Source organism: Eptatretus burgeri, unplaced genomic scaffold, assembly GCF_056783735.1.
Source record: "Eptatretus burgeri isolate ZD-2024b unplaced genomic scaffold, Ebu_testis_v1 Ebu_testis_scaffold_43, whole genome shotgun sequence".
Taxonomy (NCBI): domain Eukaryota; kingdom Metazoa; phylum Chordata; class Myxini; order Myxiniformes; family Myxinidae; genus Eptatretus; species Eptatretus burgeri.
The window spans coordinates 69,262-96,328 of NW_028221993.1; the positions used below are offsets into that span (position 1 = coordinate 69,262).

Here is a 27,067-nt window from a genome sequence, read left to right on the forward strand (position 1 = left end):
CCACTAGCTCGATATCGAAACGAGGAAACTCCTCGCCATACACACATGTTCTCTACAAATGTTCACCTCCATTAATAAATTTTTATTTATCAAACACATTATTAATAATTATTTAAATAATTTGTTGCCGATTGCTGGGATACGCAGTGCAGCATGTTAAAATCGGTTATTCATGACGGTTTGAGTCGATGGTTCGATGGAGGTGCCGTTGTCATGGACACATCCACAAGGTAAAGTGCAATATTTAATATTTAATTCCAGGCTACAAGGTAACAAAGGTGAAAACTTTGAAAGGGAAGGTGTGCACACTTTGTACAGGTACTGTAAGTGTGACGTCCGCTGATCACGCGACTCGAATTGACCAATCACAGGACGTCCCTATAAAGGCTCACGTTGCCTTTCCAACACAAAGGAACGAAACAAAACACTTTCGTTTAAAATCAAATAATTTCCATTTAAGACGCAAGCACTTTACACGTAAACCAAGAAACAATCATTTTCGAATCGAACGAGAATAAAATTAATATTTATTTCAGCATCGGCAATAAATAAATAATCTCGAATCGACCAATCACAAGCGCCTCGAATCGACCAATCACAAGCGCCTCGAATCGACCAATCACAAGCGCCTCGAATCGACCAATCACAAGACGACGTGACTTCGCGCTTTTTCCACGGAGTACAGTGACCGGTAAGAAAGGGTTCGCTTCTCAAATGGAATAATTTTAACACAAACTGATTGACTATTCAAGTTTAACACCAATTAAATTAAAAAAAAAACAAATAACCTTGGTGTACACCTGGTGGAGAACAATAATAAGGGAAACAAGTCTGGAGACGCCGATGGTTCACGAGCAATGGACACGGTTCGCCTTTTTTTTTATTTTTTGGCGGGAATCGGGAAAAACGTAAATGATGAAAGTTGTAGTACTCGAAGAGCACGACTTGCATACCAACTCTCATTCGAAACAGTTGAAAACCCCAGGAGCTCGATGCCCAATTTATTGATTTTTTTTTGGACATTTTCGAAGTTCGTGACCTTGTGACCTTGACCTTGGGACGAAAATGAAAAAAAAATCGAGCTCCGTGGGGCTATGCAGGTGCCATTGGGCTAACCAAATACCGAAACCCCTGCCAGATTCGACAAACCCCCTCGGAGAAGATGTAACTTGAAACCGACTACCCCCTAAAAACACGTGTTTTTTGGTCATGGCTCCGCCGATAATGGGTGCAGCACGCCCGTTCTCAGGAAAACACAACGAGATCATGATATAAACCTCCCACCAAAATTTCGTCAGGATCGGATCGAAACCCACGGAGCTACGCTCGGGACAGACAGACAGACACACACACCAATAACGAATATAGTGGTCACTTACTGACTCGTGAACCAATCATGACGTTTTTCCCTCGCAGGTGATTTGTGACTCAGTCCCCGACAGGTATGTTTGTCCCACTTGGTGATTTATTGCCGAAGACACCCGAGGATCGCACGGAGGTGCGTGTCGATGTCAATATCGAAGCGATGCTCCGATGCTCCGAGGAGGATGCGAAGTCGGTCCCAGCCGCGTACGACCCGATCCTGCAAGACCCGCGGGTCTTGATTGAGCTTCTTGAGGACGAGAACCGCTACCTGCCGACATTCAGTGAGTTGGAGGGCGCATCGGACGTACAATCAAGATCAAGGCTGCGTGACAAGGTCATCGTCTGGATGTTGGACGTGAGTGCAGGTGGTTCACCCTCATGTGAATGATGAACGTCATTCAGGGAGGGAAGGGCGGGTGGGGAGGGGGGGTTGGGGAGTAAAATATGAGGGGACGAGGACTCAAAAACAGGCTCAGACAGACGGGATGACTGGACTGTGGGTGTAAGGACGGTGCAGGACAAGGCAGGTAGAACAAGCCTTCAGCAATCTCCGTCCACCAACCTCTCACTCCGTCTCTCACAGACTGCTCAGATAGATGAGACTCACACTGATTAGACTCACACTGATTAGACACACACTGATTAGACACACACTGATTAGACACACTGATTAGACTCAGACTGATTAGATTCACACTGATTAGATTCACACTGATTAGATTCACACTGATTAGACTCACACTGATCACTCACACTGATTAGACTCAGCGTGATTCGACTAACACTGTTCAGAGTCAGGCTGATATTCCTTTCATGTTGAAAACTCCCTGTGACACGAAACCTCTACCACGACCATTGACTTCTGACGTTTGTTTACATCACCTCTCCCTTGTCAGGTCAGGTTCGATCTGTGACCTGCTACAGGTACCATGTAAACCTGTACTAACCTGTTCCATGGTCGGGTTGTCGGCGACGAAACCGTCTCCCCCACCAGGTTTTCTGGTGAGGAGGGTGTTTGGATATGGACACCCAGCAGGATTAAAAACAAAACCTGTCCAAGGGCGGAGGAGCTCCTTGTGAGCCAACGGCCATCCATATCTAGTGCCCAACTGTGTCTGCGGACGTCCTCCTGCAGTTGGGTTACTTTTTATTAGGAGGTTGGTGGCAGCATTTGCACTCCGGCCACCGTAAAACCCTTCATTCCGCAAAACACAAAAACGCAAAAAAATCTGAAAACCCACTCCGTGGGAGTACCTCCTGTGCAGCTTCCCTTCGCAGGGCAGCTCACCGGATGACGGGATTGGGGCAAAGCCTTCGGGACCCCCAATCTTTGATGATAGGAGGGAAACCACGGGGAAACATCCCTGGGTCAGATTGCGGGATAGTGTGTCGGAGTGGTGCTGAGGTGTCGTCCACCAGACGGCGGTCTCCTTGGGTTAACCTGAGGCGGTCCCTTCGGGTGGGTGCCTGGAATATCCTATCCCTAAGAGAGGATGATCACCTGTCTGTTATCATCTGAGCTCAAGCGTTTGGACATCGGGATTGCAGCTCTCTCTGAAGTTCTGAGACCGGATTGCGGCGAGATAATAGTGGGTGGTTACACCTACTATTGGTCTGGTGGCTCTGATGGTTACCATACCCAAGGAGTTGCTGTAGCTGTGTCCAATAAGCTGACCCCAATGATAATTGAGGTAACACCAGTCAACGAGCGTATTATGAGATTAAGGATTCGTCACTCCTTAGGTGTCATTTCCCTGGTCTCTGTTTATGCTCCGACTGAGGCGAGTGATCTCACCGTGAAGGATGCATTCTAAGCCACACTCGAGTCTGTGGTTGATCAGTGCCCCAGAAGAGATACACTTCTAGTCTTGGGGGATTTCAATGCATCGACTGGAACTGATAGGGACGGTTATGAGGTGTGTGTTGGTCCCCATGGGTCAGGAACTATGAACCAGAATAGCACTAAGTTCCTTGACTCTGCAAGAAGTCATGGACTTAGGGTGGCTGGTTCTTGGTTTCAGCGCCCACAAGCTCATCGCTGGGCTTGGTATTCCAACGCTGGCGGTGTGGCAAAGGAGATTGACCATGTCCTCATTGACGGTCGTTGGAGGATGATCCAGAACTGCAGGGTCTACCGGAGTGCTCAGTTCCTCAATACTGACCACAGGCTTGTTGCAGCAACTCAAAAGCTGCACCTTAAATCCTGGAGAATGGTACCATCCCAGCCGAGGCTGGATGTTGGCAAGCTCAGGGATGAGAGAGTAGCTGAGGAGTTTGCGAACAGGCTGAGTGGACACTTGGGGGGTCTGGGTGCTTTGGGGGGTCCTGAAGAGTTTTGGAATGCCTTCAAGACCACCGTCCTTGATGTTGCCGGTGGATGTCTTGGAGCTCACCGCAGGGCAAAGAAGAATTTTGTCTCTCAAGGGACACTGGATACCATTGACCAGAATGGCAGGGCCAGGCTGAATGGCAGAGCTGAGCTGTTCAGGGAGCTGAGGCGTAAAACTGTACGTGCACTGAGGGTGGACAAGGAGGCCTATGTGCGAGGAATCTATGAGGGGGTAGAGCATCACCTGTGGACAGGTGATTCTCGTCTCGCTTACAGGGGAATCCGCGCATTGCGTTCATCCAAGCCCATCCCTCGGAGCACTGCAGTTAGAGCAGAGAGTGGTAGGCTCTTAACAGAGGAGTCTGAAGTGAAGGCCCACTGGGCCGGTTACTTTGAGCGATTGTACCAGGCTGATCCCGCAGCTGTCAAGTTGGACGTCAAGGGTGTTACAATCCCTGTTGCTGACCCTCGGATCAACTGTGGTCCACCTGCACTTGTGGAAACAATGGGCTGCGGTGAACCGGTTGAAACGGGGCAAAGCTCCAAGGATCTGTGGCATCCATGCTGAACTTCTCAAAGCTGGTGGAAATGCTGCACTCGTGTCGTTGCATGCAGTTTTGTGCTCTGCCTGGAACACAGGCATCATCCCAACTGATTGGAAGAGGGGCCTTGTTGTTCCTATCTGGAAAGTGAAGGGTGATCGCCAAGACTGCAACTACCGAGGAGTGACGCTGCTCTCAGTGCCGGGCAAGGTCTTTGCTCGGATAATTCTTGATAGGGTTCGCCACCATCTGCTTGAGCACCAGCGTTCAGAGCAGTCAGGCTTTACACCAAAGAGGTCAACGATTGACCGTATCCTTGCACTTCGTGTCCTCACCGAATACAGACGAGAGTTTCGGCAGGGGCTGCTTGCAGCCTATGTTCATCTCTGCAAAGCGTTCGATTCAGTGAATCGGGATGTCCTCTGGAGGATTCTTGGTCTTCGTGGGGTGCCACCAAAACTGATCGATCTGATGTCTGAACTCTACTCTGGTACTGAGAGTGCTGTGAAGTGTGGTGGTACCATCTCTGACTTATTTCCAGTTGTTACTGGAGTTCGTCAGGGATGTGTACTTGCCCCCACACTTTTCAGCACTTGTATGGACTGGATTTTAGGGAGGATGTCGGAGAGATCAAGCTGCGGTGCATCGTTTGGGAATGTCAAGATCTCGGACCTTGATTTTGCAGATGATGCAGTCATCTTTGCGGAGACTTTAGACATCCTTTTGGGGGCCCTCGAGTTGCTGAATGAGGAGTCGGAGCCGCTGGGATTACGGGTTTCTTGGGTCAAAACTAAGATCCAGGCTTTCAGTGACATCTTGGATGCTGCTGTCCTGTCTGTGTCCCTTTGTGCTGAGGATGTTGAGGTCGTAGAGAGATTCACTTACTTTGGCAGTGATATTCATGTCTCTGCTGGCTGTGAGTCAGAGGTCAATTGACGTCTGGGTCGGGCCTGGGGAGTCATGGATTCACTGGATCATGGGGTGTGGCGCTGCCGGTACCTGTGCGGGAGGACGAAAGTCCGAGTCTTCAGGTCCTTGGTACTTCCAGTCTTGCTCTATGGATGCGAGACTTGGACTCTGACCAAGGATCTGAGACCGAGACTTAATTCCTTTGGTACCAGGTCTCTTCGGAGAATCCTTGGCTATCGCTGGTCGGATTTTGTGTCCAACGAGCGGTTGCTGAGAGAGACTCGGATGAGATTTGTTACCTGCATAGCCCGTGACCGTCAGTTGCCGCTGTATGGACATGTGGCTCGTTTTCCTGACGCTGATCCTGCTCACCAGATTCTCTCAGCGAGGGAGTCTCATGAGTGGAGGAGGCCAGTGGGCCAACCACGTGCCTCGTGGTTGCAGCAGGTTGACCAGCATCTCAAGGAGATGGGGATGGGCCTGGCATCTGCCTGGGGGATGGCCAGACGGAGGCCCCTGGAGTACCGGTGGAAAATGGACGCAGCGACGCGCTGTTCTGGCACATGCTCCCATACCTGACCTGACCTCTCCCTTCCTTCATGATCCCCCCCCCCCTCGAGCCGCTTTATTTCGGATTTATAATCCTGAGATTGCTAAGGCGCAGCATGAAGAGATTCAGATTGCTCAGACCGAGCACCTTTTTGCTCTCGCATTTCTTCTTGCTCTTTTCCACTCTCATGTGTTTTCATCTCTCAGAAATTTATTTCTTCAAAGTGCTTTTCAGCTCATTCATTACCATTTTTCAAAGGTCAAAGTTCACTCCAAGGTCGAGTCCGTCCACCCGATCATGGTCGTTCGTGCCTTCTGCAGGTGTGTCACAAGGAGAGCTGTGAGGTTGACCGCTATATTCTTGCGGTGAATTACCTCGACCGCTGTATGTATGTCATGACACTTCCCGATGACGAGCTGCACGTACTTGGTGCCGCTTGCTTATACGTGGCTTGTAAGCTGCAAACGTCGAATCCTCTCTCTGCGGAAAAGCTGGTTGCCTGCACACCCAAGTTGACCCAGAGACAGCAGTTAATGGTGCGGTTTGTCCTCCAGAGGGTTAATGGTGCTTCGATTTGCCGAAGTAGACGGTCCCGGGTTCGGTGGTGCCGGGTCACCGGGCCCGATGTTGGTTTTTATCACTTGGATGTTTAATTTCCTCTTTTGTACCCTCAGAATGAATATCTTTCAACCTGTTAACTTTTCATCTGTCTTCATCAGCTCATGCATTTCTAATGGATGACCTTGGGGTTCATTGTTCGACTTGGCACCCTGTCTGACCACCTCAATGTAGCCATTGTAACTTTGACAAAGTGGTGATGGATTTCTATCCTTAAGCACCTTTCAGGATTGGTAAATTGTAATTGACTAGTTGAGGGATTATTTCCCCTCTGCTGGTGCTGACACCAAGTGTGGTCAGTTTGATGCTGTGACCCATCGACTGCATCAGTGCAAGAGGGGAAACCATTTTCAGCCTTGGAAAGACCAGAAGAGCGGCCTGCTCTGATTCATTGGATTTTACAAAAACAATCGCAAAACTGATGCTTGTTTGCACATGGGCTGGAGCGGGAGGGTGCAGCACCTCAGGGTCGCCATTACTCCTCGGGTCGCTCGAAAATGTTCCTGGAAGCACTTCACCAGAAAGGCAGTTTTCAGTTGTGTCTGATCTTGTCAGGGATCTGAATATGTAGGTTTGATGACCATCGTGTTGTTGGGCGATTTTGCTCGGTTTTTTTTTTGTTTGTTTTCCATGTCGAGGCTCATGTAAGAGCTAATACACAGCACATATAACAAGGCAGGAGACAAGAGGGGCAGGAGAGAAAAGCACAAAACAGTGGGGAACAAAGACAATAGATCTGTGGAAGGGAGAGGGATGGGGTGGGGTAAACGGGGTAAACAAGATGGTACTACAAGGACTTTCAGGATGTAAAACAGGGAATTTGAAGGACGTGGGTTTGGGGTGGATTAACGGGGGTAAAAAAGATCAAGATTTTGGATGGGGGAAGATATGAGATGGTGGTGAACAGTTGTTTAGAAGACTTGGAGAGAGGAGTGGGATTGAAGAGAGTGTTGGAGTTTGTTCCAGACGTTGAGAAAAAAGAGGAATGAAAGAGTGAAGGTGAGCAGTGATTCTTGATTTTGGCAGTTTCACCAGAAGGGGTTTTTTTTTTGGTGGTTGTCCTTGAGTGCCCTGTGGAAATACTTGATGCTGTTGATCTGTTCACTAATCTGCCCCACTCTCACCTCCACCCCGCAGACAATGGAGAACAAGGTCCTTAAGTCCCTGGATTGGAAGTTGGTGGTCATTACAGCGAGTGACTTTCTGCAGCAGATACTGCACCACCTGGTCATCCCATCCGATGATTGGCCACAGGTCCGCAAGCATGCCGAGACCTTTGCAAAGATAAGCATCACTGGTGGGTTTTCTGTGTTTACCTGAAGTCAAAACCTTAACCCTTTTTTAGTCATTACAGAAGTCAACGATCATGGAGATCCCAAAACAACAGATTGGCACATCAATTGAGGGGTTGAGGGACACAGGTGGATAAAACATGGACAAACATGACAGAATGAGAAGCAGAGTTGCATGGGGGTACAAAAGGGGACAAGGGAGAATGCGAGTGGGTATAATAGAAAGCATGAGGTGACGATGGGCAGCGGTCTTGAGAGATTGGACGTTACAGCACAAAATAATGGACACAGGGAGTTCCACAGGTGAGAGAAGAGCAGGATGACCATGAAAGACGGTGAACATCTGACTAAGACCTGATGAGGTTAACCAGGTGTGGGTTCCTGGCAGAATGTGAGAAACCTGTGAGGAGAGGGAATCTTTGCAGATGAGAGAGGGTGGGTGAGGTTCAGCCAGAAGTGAGGAGCTTGCAAAGTAAGAGTCCAACAATGAACATGCCTGAGATGGATGAGAAGCAGTCCTTGGGCCTTGGCCTCCTGCCAAGAGATACCAAAACTCATAAAACTTTGGACTCGACCACCTCGAGGAGAGCAAGATGGGAAGCTACTGCACTCGGCCCTTGTGGGGATGCATACATACTCTATGGTACTTCAAATGACGATCTCGTTCATGGTAACGAGCCATGCACAGTCCATAATTGACCTGTCTGGGTGGACAATTCCAAGGGCGGCCAGCCTTCGAGGTGAGTTTGGAGATATGGTCCACTCTAGACTTATAGTAAGGTCCAGGGTCTCCAAAGACCACACTTCCCCCCATCGGTCAGCCACAGCAGTAAAGTGAGGTCTCTTTTTGCTTTCAAGTGAATGATAAGGACACCAAGAGACAATGAACAAGTCATCATGGTAATTGGGATCCCAGCATCTTGAGATATGTCCGATCATATATAAACAATGAAACACGTGTCCACACGATGTGGATGAGATATGTCCACATGATGAGCGTATTTCAATGTTCAATGACTGTTAAATACTACTCGTGTTTATCGTTTTTTCAAATCATGTTTATGGTGCGACCCGACCGTAGACCGAAGATTTGCGCCAAGACGTCCGAACAGTTAAATACTCGTGTTAATCGTTTTTTATCCTTTTTATGGTCCAGCACCCCCTCCCCCCAGAGACCGGAGATTTGCCACGAGGCATCCGAATTGCATAAAAAGGTGCAAAAACTGATCCCTGCAGCTGCAGACGAATCAGCCTTCTCTCACTCATCAGCAAGGTTATGGAATGCATCATCGCTTCCAACATCAAATCCTTCCTCTTCTCCAATGGCTTCATTTCCGACCATCAATTTGATTTAGACCAGGTCACCCAACTCTGGACGTGCTGCTTCTGCTTTCCCTACAATGGATGGAGATCCAAAATGCCAAACATGAGATAAGAGCCATCTCCCTAGACATATCGCGAGCTTTCGATATGGTCTGGTACCCTACCCTGCTCACCAAACTCTCTTCCTATGGTATCCAAGGCAATCTCCACTCATAGCTCAGGGACTTCCTCTCGTTGCAGTCAACCCATGGCTCTGAATGGAATTCTTTCATCTCCTCTTCCCATCCAGGCTGGAGTTCCTCAAGGCAGTGCTCTTGGCCCTGTTCTTTTTCTGGTTTTCATCAATGATCTCTCCAACTCTATGGAAAATCTTCTTTATCTCTTTGCTGATGACTCCACCCTCTGCCGTACCATCTCTCATCCCTCTGATCGGCAAGCAGCAGCTTCTGCCCCCTCTGCAGACCTGGATAAAATCACAAGCTGGTCAAGCACTTGGAATATGTCTTTCAATCCAAACAAATCTCACACCCTCACCATGTCTCTCCGAAAGGACTGTCTGGAACCCCCCCCTCCCTAATAGACTGTCTGAACAATCCTCTTGAAGAAGACCTTTCATTCAAGCTTCTGGGTCTCACTATCTGCCACAGTCTTTCCTGGGAAAGCCACATCTCCAAGCTTGCCTCCAAAGCCAGTCGCCGACTAGGCATCATACGTCGTGCAAAGTCCTTCCTCGGCACACCTGAGCTCCTGACCACTTACAAAGCTTTCATCCACAATCTGATGGAGTACTGCCCTCCCGTCTGGGGTTTTGCTCCAGCCTCACACCGAGCTCGACTTCACGTTGTGGAAACCAAGGCTTTTTGGGGTCATCTGGTATCTCTCGTGACAAAACTGAGTCTTTGGGTCTCTCACCCTCTCACCGGAGGCAGGTCAGTGGTCTTTCTGTCTTCTGCAAAAAAAACCCTTCTGGTGAAACTGCCAAAATCAAGAATCACTGCTCACCTTCACTCTTTCATTCCTCTTTTTCTACCTCTGGAACAAACTCCCACACTCTCTTCAATCCCACTCTTCCCTCCAGGTCTTCAAAACAGCTGTTCACCACCATCTCTTATCATCCACCATCCAAAACCACGATCTTTTCTACCTCCGTTAATCCACCCCAAACGCACCTCCCTTCAAATTCCCTGCTTTCCTTCCTGAAAGTCCCTGTAGTTCCATCTTATTTACTTCGTTCCCTATCCCTCTCCCTTGCACAGATTTCCGATTGTCTTTGTTCCCCACTATTTTGTGCTTCCCTCTCCCACCCCTCTTGTCTCCTGCCTCGTTATATGTTCTGTGTGTTCGCTCTTACACATGAGCCTCGACATGGTTTACAAAAAAACAGTTACTCGTATTAATCCTTTTTCATCGTGTTTATGGTCCAACCCGACCGCAGATGTCAGATTTGCCGCAAGACGCCCATCACTCATCGCTGGAGTAAGTATCTACACCGCCATTTTGCGATTGAAACATCTTGCTGAGTCCTGGCCGGGGTACCCCACTTCACTTGAAAAGATCACATCAATCATCAACAGCACTCCTGTGAGACATTACATGTGCAATGGAATCCCCTTACATTCATCCTGAATCTTCATTTCCACATTTTATTATTTTATTATCCTCAATGATGATACCCTCATCTCTGCTCCCGGATCCCTTCCCCAGGAATTTGTGCGAACGTGCCAAGAGGAGTTGCAAGACCTTCTCCAGAAATGTCCCCAGCCATCTCATGAAAGGGATCCCCCCTCTGGAGAAGAACCCGCCACAAAGATCCCGAGGATGACGCCAGAAAAGAAATAGACACCGATAATAGACACCAATAATAAATTAATTTTAACCCTTCATAGGTAACCTGGGGTTTTGAGGACCCCAATGTAACCTGGGTTTTGTTTTCTTCAAAATAAATTTCTTTTAAGCCTTCATAGGTAACCTGGGGTTTTTAGGACCCCAAGGTAACCTGGGTTTTGTTTTCTTCAAAATAAATTTATTTTAAGCCTTCATAGGTAACCTGGGGTTTTTAGGACCCCAAGGTAACCTGGGTTTTGTTTTCTTCAAAATTAATTTATTTTAAGCCTTCATAGGTAACCTGAGGTTTTTAGGACCCCAAGGTAACCTGGGTTTTGTTTTCTTCAAAATTAATTTATTTTAAGCCTTCATAAGTAACCTGAGGAGTGGGGTTTTTAGGACCATCAAATAACCTGGTATTTTTTTCAACAAAATTAATTTATTTTAACCCTTCATAGATAACCTGGGGTTTTGAGGACCCCAAGGTAACCTGGGTTTTGTTTTCTTCAAAATAAATTTATTTTAACCCTTCATAGGTAACCTGAGGAGTGGGGTTTTGAGGACCATCAAATAACCTGTTTTTTTTGTTTGTTTTTTTTTCGACAAAATAAATTTATTTTAAGCCTTTATAGGTTACCTGGGGTTTTGAGGACCCCAAGGTAACCTGGGTTTCTTTTCAACAAAATTAATTTATTTTAAGCCTTCACAGGTAACCTGGGGTTTTGAGGACCCTAAGGTAACCTGAGTTTTTTTTTTCAACAAAATAAATTTATTTTAAGCTTTCATAGGTTACCTGGGGGTTTTTTTTCAACAAAATTAATTTATTTTAAGCCTTCATAGGAAACCTGGGGTTTTGAGGACCCTCAAGTAACCTGGGTTTTTTTTTCAACAAAATAAATTAATTTTAACCCTTCATAGGTAACCTGGGGTTTTTTGGATCCCAAGGTAATCTGGGTTTTGTTTTCTTCAAAATAAATTAATTTTAAGCCTTCATTGGTAACCTGGGGTTTTGAGGACCCAAAGCTAACCTGGGGTTTTGAAGACCCCAAGGTAACCTGGGTTTTATCAAAAAAACAAAATTTTTAAAGGCACATTTTTTTTCTCAAGACAAGCTTCTTGTAAAAATAATAAAAATAGTTATAAAGAAAACATTACTGTAGTTTTCGTCTTAAACTATGGTAAAGGATTTCAATTTGATATTTACATAATGTTATTGTCATAAAATGATTCGAACCGTTTTTTTCTGAAATTATTTTCCCGAGGTGGGGTCTGAAAGACCCCAGGTTGCCCAGATGTTACTGCGGGATGAAGGTTACCTGTTAACTGTTAAATAAATATCTCTTGAACGACCTTTGGTATCTTCTGTTTGCAGTTGATTATTAAAAGCAGGTGTGCACACCTCCCTGACCCAACTGGTATTTTCTTCTGTCGGCCTACAGTCATCCCCCTCGAATACCGTACAGCAATCCTCGTCGAGTACCGCGCAGCCAGAAATAAATAAATGAGCGATTGACGCCATGCTCGTTACCACATCGGTGTTTGTGTTGTGGAGTCACAGTTATCGTGGTCACAGACTGTGAACATTGATAAACACACACAAATGATCTAAACCTCTTTGCACAAAACAATGAAAAATTGATGGAACTCAAATTTGTGAAACGGTACTCCGATGACGTCCAAATGAGCCAGAAAACGAAGAATCTTAAAAATACCTTCGAGGAGAAGAGGTCCACTAAATATGTCACAAAAACAATTACCAAGGAGCGTAGAACGAAGCTGATCTTGAAAAATACCTTAAATACCCTGAGAAATACGATCAAAGCCTGAAACCAACTCGCAGTACCAGCACGTATTCCAATACAGCTGCGGAATAGCAAACTGGTCACAACAAGCTCGATATCAAAACATGGTAACTCCTCACCAGACACAAATGTTCCACAAAAATCAGTGCATCCTGAGAATGTACCTGCTGCGACTGCTGGATGGGGGATGTGTGGGTTATTGGAGGTTCTTTCAGGTTGAGGGGTTGTTGCTGGTTCTGAAGAGCCTGCCTGAGGGAACCATCAGAGTTGGTGTTCCCACAGGCTTGCTGCAAGAAAGCTGGAGGTCCGAACCTGGATGGAGCACCCTGGAAATCTGCCTCATAATCTGGTGCAGGATCTCGGGTCCTCTTCTTGACCAGTTCGCAACTGGCACCACATTGAACACCTCGGGTCCAGTTTCTGCCTCGGTCCTCCTTCAGAAGACAGGTGAGAGAGACAGCGTACACTTGGTCCACCTGCAGACATTGTATGTCTGTGCTGGTTGGAGCTAGTGTTGCCCCACTTAATTTTGTGGCAACTTTCCTGATGGTGGAGGAAACTAGGGTGGTGACCTCGATGATCTTGTCGGCCAGGTCGGCAAGTTACTCGATATTCACCAAATCACCTGTAGATGGTTGGATGAGCGGGGCACTGCTCGGCAAACGTTGGAGGAAAAGTTGTTTGGAAATTTTCTCATTGGTGTTGTCTCCTTATTTAAAGAGCTTCCTCATCCTGCGAAGTAACTGTGGTGGTTTCCAGTCAGGCAGTTCCTCAGAGAACATCGGTGTTGGTTTGGGTGCTTTTGTTCGCATGTTGAGGTTCAGCGTATCAGTTCCTCCTTCAACGCCTCGTATGGATCGGTCATGAGTGATTCGACGAGCAAGTCACAAACCTCTTCGGCATATTCAGGGTGATGTGAGACCACAACGTCGGGAGAAACGGTCTCTCGGGTGGTCGTGACTCCCATGAGGAATTGAGCCTCGACCGACACACACCGAATAGCTGGATCGTTCGGCCAAAATGGACGTACCTTGTAGCTCACAACTGACACAAGTGTAGATGGGGTTGAAAGAGACAAGGATCCTCGTACACCGTGAAAGATCATGTCAGGGTTACCAATGAAGGGAAATCCCGCAGTTTACTAATTTCCACTAACCCAACGTGTGTGGTAGCTTCCTTGGCCTGTGGAGGATGACGTAGCCTGGAATGGTTCAACCTCCATCATGAAGTGATCGAGTCTTGGAAATGACAGTTCAAACGTCACCACGTACGGATTAAGTCCTTTTTTAATGATACCATGTTAACGCTCGTACAAGAGCAAGCACGCAGAACGTAAAACAAGGGGAGCAGGAGACAAGAGGGGGCGGGAAAGGGAAGCACAAAACAGCGGGGAACAGAGACATTAGATCTGTGCAAGGAAGAGGGATGGGGCAGGGAACAATGGGTAAACAATATGGACATGACAGGTACTTTCAGGTCCTCACACTACAGGAACTTTCAGGTCCCCACACTACAGGAACTTTCAGGAAGGAAAGCAGGGGATTTGAAGGAGGTGGGTTTGGGGTGGATTAACGGGGGAAGAAAACATCATGGTTTTGGATGGGGGAAGATAAAAGATGGTGGTGAACAGCTGTTTTGAAGACCTGGCCGTAAGAGTGGGAATGAAGAGAGTGGGAGTTTGTTCCAAAGGTGGGGAAAAAGAGGAATGAAAGAGTGAAGGTGAGCAGTGATTTTGGTATTTTTACCAAAAGGGAGTTGCTGGCACACCTTGAGCACCCTGCGGAAATATGGGGGGACATTGCAGTCAGAGCAGGGGGGGGCGAGAGACCGCAGAGGAGACGGTAGAAGACAGAAAGACCACTGACCTGCCTGCGGTGAGAGAGTGAGAGACCCAAAGACGAGCCTCATTGTGGGAGACACCAGTGATCCTAAATGCCTTGTTTTCCACAGCGTGAAGCTGAGAAAGGTGTGAGGCAGGAGCACCAGCCCAGAGGGGAGAGCAGTACTCCATCAAGCTGTGGATGAAAGTTTTGCACGTGGTCAGGAGCTCAGGTGTGTCAAGGAAGGGATTTGCACGACGGAGGATTCCGAATCGGTGACTGGCTTTGGAGGCCAGCTTGAAAATGTGGCTTTCCCAGGAAAGATCATGGCAGATAGTGAGACCCCGAAGCTTGAGTGAAAGGACTTCTTCAAGAGGATTTGTTGAGAAAGTCGATGAAGGGGGGGAGGGGGGTTCCACACGGTCCTTTCGGAGAGACATTATGAGAGTGTGAGATTTGTCCGGATTGAAAGACATGTTCCACGTGTTGGACCAGCTATTGATTTTATTCAGATCTGCAGCGATCGAAGAAGCTGCTGCTTGCGGGTCTGAGGGATGACAGATGGTACGGCAGAGGGTGGAGTCATCAGCAGAGAGATAAAGAGGATTTTCCAGAGAGTCGGAGAGATCATTGATGAAAACCATAAAAAGAACAGGGCCCAGAATGATACCTTGAGGAACTCCAGCCTGGACAGGAAGAGGGGATGAAAGAACTCCATTGAGGGCCACACGTTGACCGACAGGAGAGGAAGTCTGCAAGCTATGAGTGGAGATGGCCTTGGATACCAGAGGAAGAGAGTTTGGTGAGCAGGGCAGGGTGCCATCTGGACCGTGTCAAAAGCACGCGATATGTCCAGGGATACGGCAGAAAATGGCACAGAGTCCAGGAACAGTTGGGTGTGGCTGGGTAAGGTGGGTGCAGAAAGCGATTGGTTTGGGACACAAGATTTAGAAGCAAACATGGAGTTTCGGCATTCAGCCTTTTCACGTGCGGTATCAGCAATGCGGCCATTTGAGGTGATGGAGGGGATGGAGGGGGAACATACACCAGAAACAGACTTATCTTGGTGCCACCAGGATTTGGACGAGGGAGAGAGGTTTGAGAGTTCAGACTTGAGATTAGAAAGACGTTGTTTTCTGACTCTCCTAAGGGTAGACACACACTTGTTCCGAGCTTTATGGAAGGAACTGAGATTGCCATCAGTTGGATTTGCCTTCCATTAGGCAAAGGCAAGTTGTTTTAGGACAACTGCCTCAAGACAAGCTTCAGTGTACCATGGGCGGGAGGAAGGATAGGACAACTGAAGATGAGATGGGATAAATCTGTACATGAGAGAGACAAAATTCCTTTGAAAGAATTCCCAGGACGAGTTGATGTTGGAGAAAGTTGAGATTGAAGACCAGTCGAGAAGTTTGATGGATGCTTGAAGTCCCTGCCAGTCAGCCTGAGTGAAATGGCAGCATCGACGGCATTTAAGTGCTTCTCTAATAACCTGCAGAGAGATGTCCACTTTGACAAGCACGTGGTCAGAAGAACCAATTGGAAAAGAGGAAGAACATCAGATATTTTCAGAGAAATTTGTCAAAATCAGATCCAGAAGAGATGGAGTACCATTGGTTGAGCTACGGGTCAGGAAGTTGACCGATTGAGTCAGTCCCAATGAGTCGCAGAAAGCTTTTGCTGAAGTGCCATGACAGGTGAGAGAGGTACCCACACCGAGCCAACTGGCATGATGACAAGTCAAGTCACCACATATGAGGAAGAGAGAGTTGCGATGAGAGGATCCATCTTGGTAGACAGTACAACACAATGTAACCATGAGGTCGGAGCGGAAGGGAAGCCGTAGCCGGAGGTATTTCTGAGGGTGTGGGGGAGAGAGGACAGTGCATGAAGAGAGAGGAATAGATGTTTTTGATGAAGAGAGCAACTCCTCCACCAGGACGAGGCTCAGGTCTGTCATACCGGAGGAGGGAGTAACCAGGGAGAGATACTTGGGAGTCAGAGACGTCTTGGGGGAAGAAAGTTTCTGTTAGGCAGATTATGTCTGGTTTGTCAGTGGCAACCTTTATGGAAAGATCTGTCAGGCCTGAGCGAAGTCCTGGGATGTTTGAGGTCCACACTGTTGAGTAAGAAGGAGGGGAGGAGGCTTTGGGTGCAACGGAGGGGAGAGGCAGGAGAGGACGAGGGAGGAGGTGGAGAGAGTTGTTGATAGATTGTGGGGGATTGCAGAAGAGCTCGGGGAGATGGGATGAGGTGAGGAGGAGAAAAGGCTCGGTGGTGATGGCATGAGGCACAGTGGGGAGTAATAAGAGAGGGGCAGAGGGAAGTTGAGGATTGGAGGAGGTGGAGCGTCATGAAGTCATTGACAAAATACTTCAACAACTTGTATCCATCGCTCGTGTCGAGTCCGTTAATGGTAAACACAAGGATTTCTTCATAACCTCATTATAATTTTTTTGAAAAGTCGAAAAGTGGGAGATAAACCTCTCGAAAAGTATCATTTACATACGAAAAGGTGACATGGACACGTGACCGACCACGTCAGAACAAAGTTCACTTCCAAACGATTAAATGTCACGAAAAAGTGCGGAATCACCAAAAGTTTTCAGGTACAGGTGAGATTCCTCTTGAAGGGAGCCGAAAATCCCATCACTCAATGCTCATTGGTCAACGAGGATCACGTGTGTTCATCTTGAGCACGCGATTGGTCAACATTAAAAAAATAAATAAATAACGATTGTGATGACGGTGTCACACTTGCCGGGAGTCGGGGGAAGTGCGCGCGTCCGTCCGGGGAGGAACGATTCACGAGGAATCGCGAATTCACGGAATAATTAATCAAAGTTTTCCCAAATTATCTGAGGATCCACAAAACAACGAAGATCCAACAACAATGGCTGAGGTATATATATAAATAAATAAATAAATCGGCAACCAGTACCTCAGGTCACAAAGAAGAGGCCGCTGATGGAGGGTCGATGGAAATGGAGGGAGCGTGGAGGTCATCGCAGGTCGTGTGACGACCCGAACCAAGTAAACTTAATTAAACCGAGGTCCGAACTCACCATGTTTGAGAGTGGCTGAGAGGAAATCTTCACGAACAAGAACACAACAAGCCTTCGCCGAAAAATTACGCTTCTTCTTCTTCTTCACGAACACGACAACCCTTCGCCGAAAAGTCACGCTTCTTCTTCTTCTTCTTCTTAACGAACACAAGAAGCCGTCGCCGAAAAATCACGCTTCTTCTTCTTCTTCTTCTTCTACTTCACGAACACAACAAGCCTTCGCAGAAAAATCACGCTTCTTCTGCTTCACTTGGAATGATGGTCCCAGCAGCTCGGGATTTAGTGACTTCATGGGGATGCATGGGGATGTCAAGCAAGGGGTCAAGCAAGATGATTGTGTTGAAAACAAACGCTGTTTTAAAACCGAACAAAATCACAATTCACTAAAAAAAAAAATTCACTCGTCCTCGAAGCGGTGACGTCACTTCCTGTTTGGCGGCGAGCGCGCCATCTTGGGTGTGTGCTGCTGCTCCATTGCGAGATCCCTTTGAACGACACAGACGAGGTACGTGTGGCGGTGTAAGGTGTGTTCGTAAATCGAAACACTCTTTATAAAACGGGAGGAATGTCGGGAGAGTGAGAAAGGAGCACAAAGGAGATCTCTTTAGCCATTCTTTCATCCAAAGCGTCTTCTGTTGAGACTGTTCTTCCGAATTCACGTGATTTTTCCGTTGAAACCTCATCATGAACCGATGATGATGAGGATGTGGAGGAGCGCTCTGCCCGGCCTTTTCTCGCTCGCTGCCTGCGCCGTGGTAGAAATGAACTCTCAGCTCGGCCTCGTTGGTTTCCCCACGCGCGAATCCCAGCAAGTGGGTTCCACGTGCGAGCGGGGCCACGTGACCACGTTTGCGAGGACCACGTGGTCACGCTTCTGGGTAATTCCCTGCGGGGGGTCGAAGCCTGGCTCTCATGTGAGCCCACGTGGAGCCTCGGTGGTCTTGCTCCTTGTTTGGTTCCGGACTAAAACTCTTCCCGACGTGGACGGAGGAATGGCCTCGTGGATCAGGTAATATTCCCTTTCACAGGGATACAAGGGCTCAGGAAAAACAGAGAAATTTATTATAATAATAATAAGAATTATTATAATAATAATAATAATAAAAATTTTCAATCTTGTCTCAATTGTTTTTGATTTTTTTGCCCAAAACGTTGTTGGTCCTCACTGATGAACCTCTGAAAGCTTGACGAAGATCCGTTTGGTTATCTCTGAGAAAAATGGGGACACGCGGACACACACACACACACAGACATGCAGACACACAGACACGCGGACAGACACACAGACATCATGAACACGAAGACACACGGACACAAGGACACAGACACACGGACACGAAGACACACGGACACAGACATGCGGACACATACACACACAGACATGCAGACACACGGACACGCAGACACAAAGACATGCGGACACACACACAAACAAACACGGACACGCAGACACAGACATGCAGACACACGAACACGAAGACACATGGACACAAAGACACACGGACACAGACACGCGGACACATACACACACACACACGCAGACACACACGGACACGCAGACATGCAGACACACAGACACGAAGACACACGGACACGCAGACACACACAAAGACACGCAGACACACACAAACAAACACACGGACACGCAGACACACAGACATGCGGCTCTCTTATAGTATAGACGGGAAAATACAACCCGTCACTTGGCTGGCTGGGATATGGAGGGGGGAGGGGAAAGAGAGAGAGGAGGCAGGGAGGGGTTAGGGGAGGTAGAGAGGATTGAAGGAATCGAGGGAAGAGGACAGAGGCATGAGAGAGGGGAAGCTGGGAATGGGTTTAGAAGGGGGAGCTAGGATGTGGAATAAGAGCGAGGAAAGGGGGGGGTGGGGAGAGCGACCCCTCACCAAACGTTGTTACTCACTTGGGGAGGGAGGGGTGCGAATAGGGGGTGAGAGAGAGAGAGACGCACACACAGACAGACAGCGAGAGAGATACAGAGATGTGGGAGGAGAATCCTGCATTTTATTTGGAGGGGGAGTGAGGAGGGGACAGAAAGGGGTGGGGGAGGGAGTAGGAAAAAAAAGAGTGAAAGGTGAGGGTTGCAGGTGGGGTTCACAAAGAGAATATGTTGTGCTTAATGACCGAACACAAAAGCGCTCTCCCTCTCATCCTCCATCCCCTTTCCCTCTCTCATCCCCCACCTCCTCTCCCTCCCACCCCTCCCTCTCTCTCCCCCTGCACCTCCACCCCCACACTCCTCTGTTAAGGATTGACAGTTTAGTTTTGAATTTTCCAGGGAGATAACGTGCGTTTATAAATGCTCCGACCTAGTCACATCCTCAAGGAGGTGTTTAATGTGATCGAACCAGGTAGGGGTTACTGGAAGGTCGCGTCACATCCTCAATGAGGTGTTTAATGTGATCGCACCAAGTGAGGGTTACTGGAAGGTAGGGGTCATTAGGTAGGGGTCACATCCTCGTGGAGGTGTTTAATGTGATCAAACCAGGTCGGGGTTCCTGGAAGGTATGGGTCACCAGGTAGGGGTCACATCCTCGAGGAGGTGTTTAATGTGATCGAACCAGGTAGGGGTTACTGGAAGGTCGCGTCACATCCTCGAGGAGGTGTTTAATGTGATCGAACCAGGTAGGGGTTACTGGAAGGTCGCGTCACATCCTCGAGGAGGTGTTTAATGTGATCGAACCAGGTAGGGGTTACTGGAAGGTAGGGGTCACATCCTCGAGGAGGTGTTTCATGTGATCGAACCAGGTAGGGGTTCCTGGAAGGTCGCGTCACATCCTCGATGAGGTGTTTAATGTGATCGAACCAGGTAGGGGTTACTGGGAGGTCGCTCCACATCCTCAATGAGGTGTTTAATGTGGTCAAACCAGGAAGCAGTTACTGGGAGGTCACGTTACATCGTGGGGAAGTTGTTTAATGTGTTTCTTTACTGCAACTCAAAATATAAATTAAATAATGTGAAATTTCCTTGATAATGGACGGAAAACAATTTATGTTTTTTTTAAAGTTTAATTTTTAATTTTCAACTCATTTCATTAATTTACGTAAACAATAAGAACTCCCTTTTCCCACGTGCTTCGTTGCTCCGTGGTCCTGATGGTGAGTCCGTATTTTAACCATCAATCATCTCTTGTCTCGTCGGGTTTGTTTCCCACAATCTTTTATACAATTCAATCACTCCGTGCGCACCCCACTCTCCTTTCCCTTCGCACACTGACCCTTCTCTTTCCTACCATCCCCCATCTCCCCCTCGTCCCGTCCATCAGGTCGGTCACGTGAGGTTACGTCCAAGACCCTGTGTTGGTGACACACATCCTTTACCATTTTTCTTCCCTTGTAATTTTTCTTTCTGACAGATTTCCTTCCATTTCCAAGTCTCGCTGTGCTGTGAGCACACAATGAAGCGGCAGTTGGATGAGGAGGAAAACGTAACCACAACAACCCAACAGCAACCTCCTGGGATTGCTCCAGGTGGAGACTCATTTCCTCGGCTTCAGAATGGAGTTCTTGCTCCTGCTCCTGTTTGTGAACCCATGCCTGAGAACATCGACCCAAGTGCTGGTATCCAAAGTTACTCCAGGCCAACAACCGACCAGGTTCCACCTATTGGCCAAGGAACTCTGGGGCAATCTCCGAGCGGACACGGCACTCACCTACCTGGGTCCCAGCAGTCATCGTCACATCCACGATCATTAACTCACCCGAACAGTGCTCACTCAAAAGCACAAGCACCTCCTCAAGAGTGGCAGCAAATCCAGATGAATGAAGCAATATCCCTCTTGCTTAAAGTGAAGGAACGATTTGGGAGCCAGTCACGTGTTTACCATGAATTTCTGGACATAATTAAGGAACACAAAGCAGAGATTATTGACACCCAAGATGTCATCGACCGTGTTTCAAACTTGTTCAAGGGACATCCCGACTTGATAAGGGCTTTCATCCCCTTCATGCCTTCCAATTGCAAGATCGAGGTCCAGATGAATGATCTGATCAGTGTTACCACACCGACGCAAGCAGCGGAACCCATGGAGCACGCGGAACTTAAAATGCAAAATTGTGATGTTAACATGCATCGCATCCAACTTTTACCCACACAACCATCTGCCATGTCAAGCGAGTCCCTCCCCAGCTCTCCACATCCATCTGGACAGCCACCATCTCTGCCTGGCTTTCCTACTCAGCATCCTGTCCCGACAAACACCAGTCACACGTCTCATACCACCCAGCTTTTGCCCATACAACCATCTGCAATGTCAAGCAAGTCTTTTCCCAGCTCTCCACATCCATCTGGACAGCCACCATCTCTGCCTGGCTGTCCTACTCAGCATCCTGTCCTGACAGACACCAGTCACACATCTCACACCACCCAGCTTTTGCCCATACAACCCTCTGCCATGTCAAGCAAGTCCCTCCCCAGCTCTGCACATCCATCTGGACAGCCATCATTTCTGCCTGTCTTTCATACCCTGCATTACGTCCCATCAAACACCAGTCACATGTCTCACACCTTCCAGCTTTTGCCCATACAACCCTCTGCAATGTCAAGCAAGTCCCTCCCCAGCTCTCCACATCCATCTGGACAGCCACCATCTCTGCCTGGCTTTCCTACTCAGCATCCTGTCCCGACAAACACCAGTCACACATCTCACACCACCCAGCCTTGGCCCATAGAACCCTCTGCCATGTCAAGCAAGTCCCTCCCCAGCTCTCCACATCCATCTGGACAGCCACCATCTCTGCCTGGCTTTCCGACTCAGCATCCTGTCCCGACAAACACCAGTCACACATCTCACACCACCCAGCCTTGGCCCATAGAACCCTCTGCCATGTCAAGCAAGTCCCTCTCCAGCTCTCCACATCCATATGGACAGCCACCATCTCTGCCTGGCTGTCCTACTCAGCATCCTGTCCCGACAAACACCAGTCACACATCTCACACCACCCAGCCTTGGCCCATAGAACCCTCTGCCATGTCAAGCAAGTCCCTCCCCAGCTCTCCACATCCATATGGACAGCCACCATCTCTGCCTGGCTGTCCTACTCAGCATCCTGTCCCGACAGACACCAGTCACACGTCTCACACCACCCAGCAACTCGTACAACAGCAGTTGCCCAAGGTGCAACCTGCCATGTTGAACGAGGCTATTAACTTTATAACAAAGATAAAAAACCGCTTCCAGAGCCAGCCTGAGATGTTCAAGGCTTTTATGGGAATTTTAAGGACTTACGAGCAATGTAAGATTATGGTGTCGCAGGAAGAAAACGCACCGAAGCTGTCTCAACAGTATTTCTTTGCAGAGATTGCACAACTGTTGAAGAACGAGGAAGATCTTCTCGCAGAGTTGGACACGTTAGTCCCAGATATAAATATATCACACTTGATGGGGAAGACCTGTGAGAAGTGCGATTCGGTGCCCAATGACCACGGTGAAACTGTGCATCAACCGCTGATAGGCAGCAACACCAATAGTTGCAGCCATCGCAACAGCAAGAGGTTGATGCAGAAAAAAGGTCCAATTCCATCCACGTTTTGTCTGGTATCCACACCTCCGATGAAGAAAAAGCTGAAGCCGGGTGGATTTAAGGATTCTTCGGGAGCGGATACCAATAAACATGGATATCTGGGAGATCCTGCCTTCCTTGAAGAGGTACGCAAAGCACTGAAGAGCCGTGAATCATATGAAAACTTCCTGCACTGCCTCGTGCTGTTCAACCAGAAGATTGTCTCTCGAGCAGAACTTCTTCACTTGGTCTGTCCCTTCTTGAGCGACTTCCCTGAACTCTTCAGCTGGTTCAAGGCTTCCGTTGACGACACGGATGTCTCACACCGACAAGCACTGCCGAAAGACCTCTCCTCAGATGGCATTGTCATGGAGATCGACTACGCTTCCTGCAAGCCATTGGGACCAAGCTACCGCACCCTGCCCAAAAGTTACCAGCAACCAAAGTGCAGCGGACGCACAGCACTTTGTCATGAGGTCTTGAATGACACATTTGTTTCTTGGACTGAGAATTTGAAATTGGTGAGCTTAAAGAAGACCCAGTATGAGGAGCACATGTACCGCTGTGAAGATGAACGTTTTGAGTTGGACTATGTGCTGGAAACGAACTTGGCAACGATCCGCGTGCTGGAAGGTATTGAGAAAAAGACGTTCCACATGTCTGAAGAGGACAAAAGTCATTTCCGTCTCGACTCCTGCTTGGGGGGCTCCTCAGAGGTGGTCCATCTCAAAGCTGTTCAGCGGTTATATGGGGAAAAAGCCAGTGACATAATTGATGGACTCAAGAGAAATCCTGTGGTGGCCGTGCCTATTGTCCTAAAAAGGTTGAAGAGCAAGGACAAGGAATGGCGCAAGGCTCAATGTGCATTCAACCAGGACTGGCACGAGCAGCATGAGAAATATCATCTGAAGTCACTTGATCATCAGGGCATCAACTTCAAAAGGACTGACACCGAGGCTTTGCGTTACAAAAGCCTTCTCAATGAGATTGAAACAATATTCAATGAGCACCAGGAACAGGTTGCAGATGGCAATCTTCCACCACCTGGACCACATCTTTCTTTTGAATACGAGAACAAGCAGGTCCTCGAGGATGCAGCTTCACTTATCATCCATCATTCCAAACGACACAGTGGCTTACAAGGAAAAGACAAGCGCAAGATCAGGCAGATTTTCCACCATCTCCTGCCAGACCTGTTCTTCTTGTCATGGGGGGAGCTTGATGATGTTGAGGAAGGCAGTGGAAATGGAGAGGACGAGGCAGAGGAAATTGAATTGGATCATGGTGAAACCAATGGCCAAGACATCTGTGATCCAAGCAAGGGGAAGGTTGAAAACAGTCCTACGAAGAACATGTTGTTGTTCCCGACCACACACGCACAGAAACTGGAAGACATGGACCTCGTTTACAACCTTTTCTTTGTGAATAACAATTGGTACATCCTGCTCAGGCTTCACCAGATCCTCTGCCAGCGCCTGCTACATATGTACCAACAGGCTGAGCGACGGATAGAGGAAGAGAGACGGGAACATGAACGGGACACGGAGCTGCTGGGACCTGGAAGAGAACGCGAGGACAGAGCAGCATCACTCCTGCGTCCGAAGCAAAGTGAGCATGATGTGGAGGATTATTACCCAGCATTCTTGGACATGGTGAGGAACTTGCTGGATGGACATATGGAGTCGAGTGCCTTTGAAGACAAGCTGAGGGAGATGTTCACAATCCACGCGTACACCTGCTTCACAATAGACAACCTGATTCAGAGCATTGTGCGAAAGCTGCAGCACATCGTCACTGACAAAGTGTGTGTGCGCGTAATGGAGATGTACCTGTCGGAAAGCTCGCTCGCCACGGGCGGCAGGCTTCCAGCACAGGGCAACCGTTCGCCGGCGGAGAGCACATACCGGCAGCGGTCAAGGCAGCTTCTTGCAGATGAGAATTGCTTCAAGGTTGTGTTCTTACAAAATGCTGGAAGGTTGAAGCTCACCATGGAATTGCTTGACATTGAGGAGGAGCATCCGTGGACCTCGAGTGCCAGCGATGGATGAACGATGTCGAAAGGTCTGCTGGCTCCGAGCTTACATCTCCAGAACTGCGGGAACATCTCTCGCACAAGCCAGTATTTTTTACTCCAGAATTTGCAGCGTGCGTGAAAATTGCAACAGGCAACCACATCAACAACAGAAAATGGCAACCACAAATTAGCATGAAAAATGTATTTTTCTTCTCTTTCTACTGGTTGAGCAAGTATTGTGTTTGGCATGTTTGAGAGCAATGGTGGATTAATTCATTTTTGGGGTGAGAAAACCTTTTACAAATGCAAGTTTGTTCCTTTCGAGTTTGGAATTTGTTCCCTTTCGAGTTATGTTCAGATATGTTCGTTCTCGAGTCTCGATGACAGAGTCATTGTGGATATTTTCAAAGCCCTTGTGTTGAGTACATGACACTTCATATCAGATTCATCGTTTGTTCATTTCATGTTTGACAATGTCTGGATGGCTTTGATTTTTATCTTCAGTTTTAATATTTTATTATCGAGATCAGATCTCTCTCTCTCTCTCTCTCTCTCTCTCTCTCTCTCTCTCTCTCTCTCTCTCTCTCTCTCTCTCTCTCTCTCTCTCTCTCTCTCTCTCTCTCTCTCTCTCTCTCTCTCTCTCTCTCTCTCTCTCTCTCTCTCTCTCTCTCTCTCTCTCTGTCTCTCACTTAAAAAAAATTTACAAAATATATTTTAAAATTCCAAAATCAAAAAAAAATCAAAACCAAAATTATTTTAAATATTAAAATAAGCAATCATTAAAGTAATTGATGGTTTTGTTTTTGAGGAATAAATATTATTGCTTACGTTTAAATTGGTGAATAGGAGAATTCACATCCTCTGTGGCTTTGAAGAAGAGGTCATGTGCAGCACAAAGCTGTGGAGTCGTATCATTGGCTGAGGATGTGGCTCTTGACGACCTTCCCACCTCTCTGATTTCTTATTCCTTCCGGAACTGTTCAGGCCTTTTTACACATGACACATTTCGCCCCCAGCTCGGAGTTCCTGCAATGCGGTTTCCCGGAAGCTGCCCAAGTCTCGGCCTCTCCTCGCACATCGGCACAAGAAACCGCCACCACGCAAACTATCGCTTTCAGCACGAGAACGAGCGACCCCACACGATCGGGCCCCGTGGGAGCAGAAGGGATTAACAAGGAGGAAGTGGCGGAGTAACCGAGCCCGAACTACTGAGAACTACTAAATCACACACTATCTTTTTCAGACTCGTACTTTCTGCCCGCTCTTCCCAATCTCACTGTGATTTTCCTTCAGGTGTCTGGATCTGTTTTAGTGTAAAGATGATGAGTCAGAGTAATAAGGCATCCGAGAGCAGGTATTATCGCATAGGGGACAAGGGGAGTGTATGAGTGTTGTAAATTGTTGATTATGCTTTGCTCTGTCCCTCTTTGAATTCCCCGACCATTTTACCAAATGAATTCCCCAACCACCATTCCTCCCGTCATTTCCCACTCCATTGCTCATTCTAATAAAGTACATGGAAGTTTATTATCGTGTATTGACTAATCCTGCTCGAGTTTGGTTGGACATTGTGCTTCTGAGAGTGCGAACTCAAGTACCAATCGGCTCATTTGTTAATAGTCGTGCGACACGTAGCATCGGTTTGCTCGGCCAAAGAGTCGCTGCCACAAAGTCGCAGGCACGGTTCCCCATCTGCATTGTTCATCTCACAGGTATGGTAAACCGAGTCTGAGTGCTACAGTCCGGCCATAGACAGCATCTGTGGTCTTTTTACAGAATCGTTAGTGCTCACAGAACAAACCAAGCATGATGTGTTGTCTTTATTAAATTTAAGTGGGTGGAACATCTGCGGACACAAAAAAAAAACAAAAGTACACTCCACTTGATCTGGAGGCTTGCAATGTCTGCCAGACGTTCGTCTGGCGACAGGTGCTGCTCAGTGGTTGTGGTCTTGCTGGAGGTGGAGGTTGCAGGTAGTTCACAGGACTTTGTTTGTGTGCCTGGTCAAGATGGGAAATCCATCAGCTCGAATAATCTGAAGGCAATCTTTCTGACAGGTAGTCTTTGATCTCTTTTGGATGAAACTGTACAATA

At 47.8% G+C, this 27,067-nt stretch overlaps 2 protein-coding genes and 1 pseudogene across 4 annotated transcripts in view; 2 read left to right on the plus strand and 1 right to left on the minus strand.

The window, feature by feature from the left end:
• The window catches only part of LOC147007710 (uncharacterized), a 50,786-nt gene extending 33,190 nt beyond the window's left edge, over window positions 1–17,596 (minus strand). Inside the window, exon 1 of the mRNA XM_085866551.1 lies at window positions 17,440–17,596. Within this exon, the coding sequence (XP_085722677.1) occupies window positions 17,440–17,442 (3 nt within the window). The 5' untranslated portion in view covers window positions 17,443–17,596. The remainder of the gene's footprint in view (window positions 1–17,439) is intronic.
• On the plus strand, window positions 599–26,500 carry LOC147007711 (G1/S-specific cyclin-D2-like). 2 transcript variants are annotated; one of them, XM_085866561.1, is made up of 7 exons: window positions 599–691; window positions 1,417–1,720; window positions 6,016–6,231; window positions 7,451–7,610; window positions 10,364–10,509; window positions 10,633–13,001; window positions 25,990–26,500. In XM_085866561.1, exons 2-6 carry the CDS (start codon window positions 1,445–1,447, stop codon window positions 10,765–10,767), a joined length of 933 nt encoding a protein of 310 aa, XP_085722687.1. In that variant the 5' UTR covers window positions 599–691; window positions 1,417–1,444; the 3' UTR covers window positions 10,768–13,001; window positions 25,990–26,500. The 2 variants fall into 2 exon arrangements, with proteins under 2 accessions (XP_085722687.1, XP_085722688.1); XM_085866562.1 differs by lacking the exon at window positions 6,016–6,231 and having other exon boundaries at window positions 602–691.
• LOC147007712 (paired amphipathic helix protein Sin3a pseudogene) lies at window positions 17,755–26,500 on the plus strand (annotated as a pseudogene). The gene is made up of 2 exons (XR_015053960.1): window positions 17,755–17,944; window positions 20,814–26,500. The product of XR_015053960.1 is annotated as a paired amphipathic helix protein Sin3a pseudogene (transcript).
• Window positions 26,501–27,067: the final 567 nt, after the last annotated feature.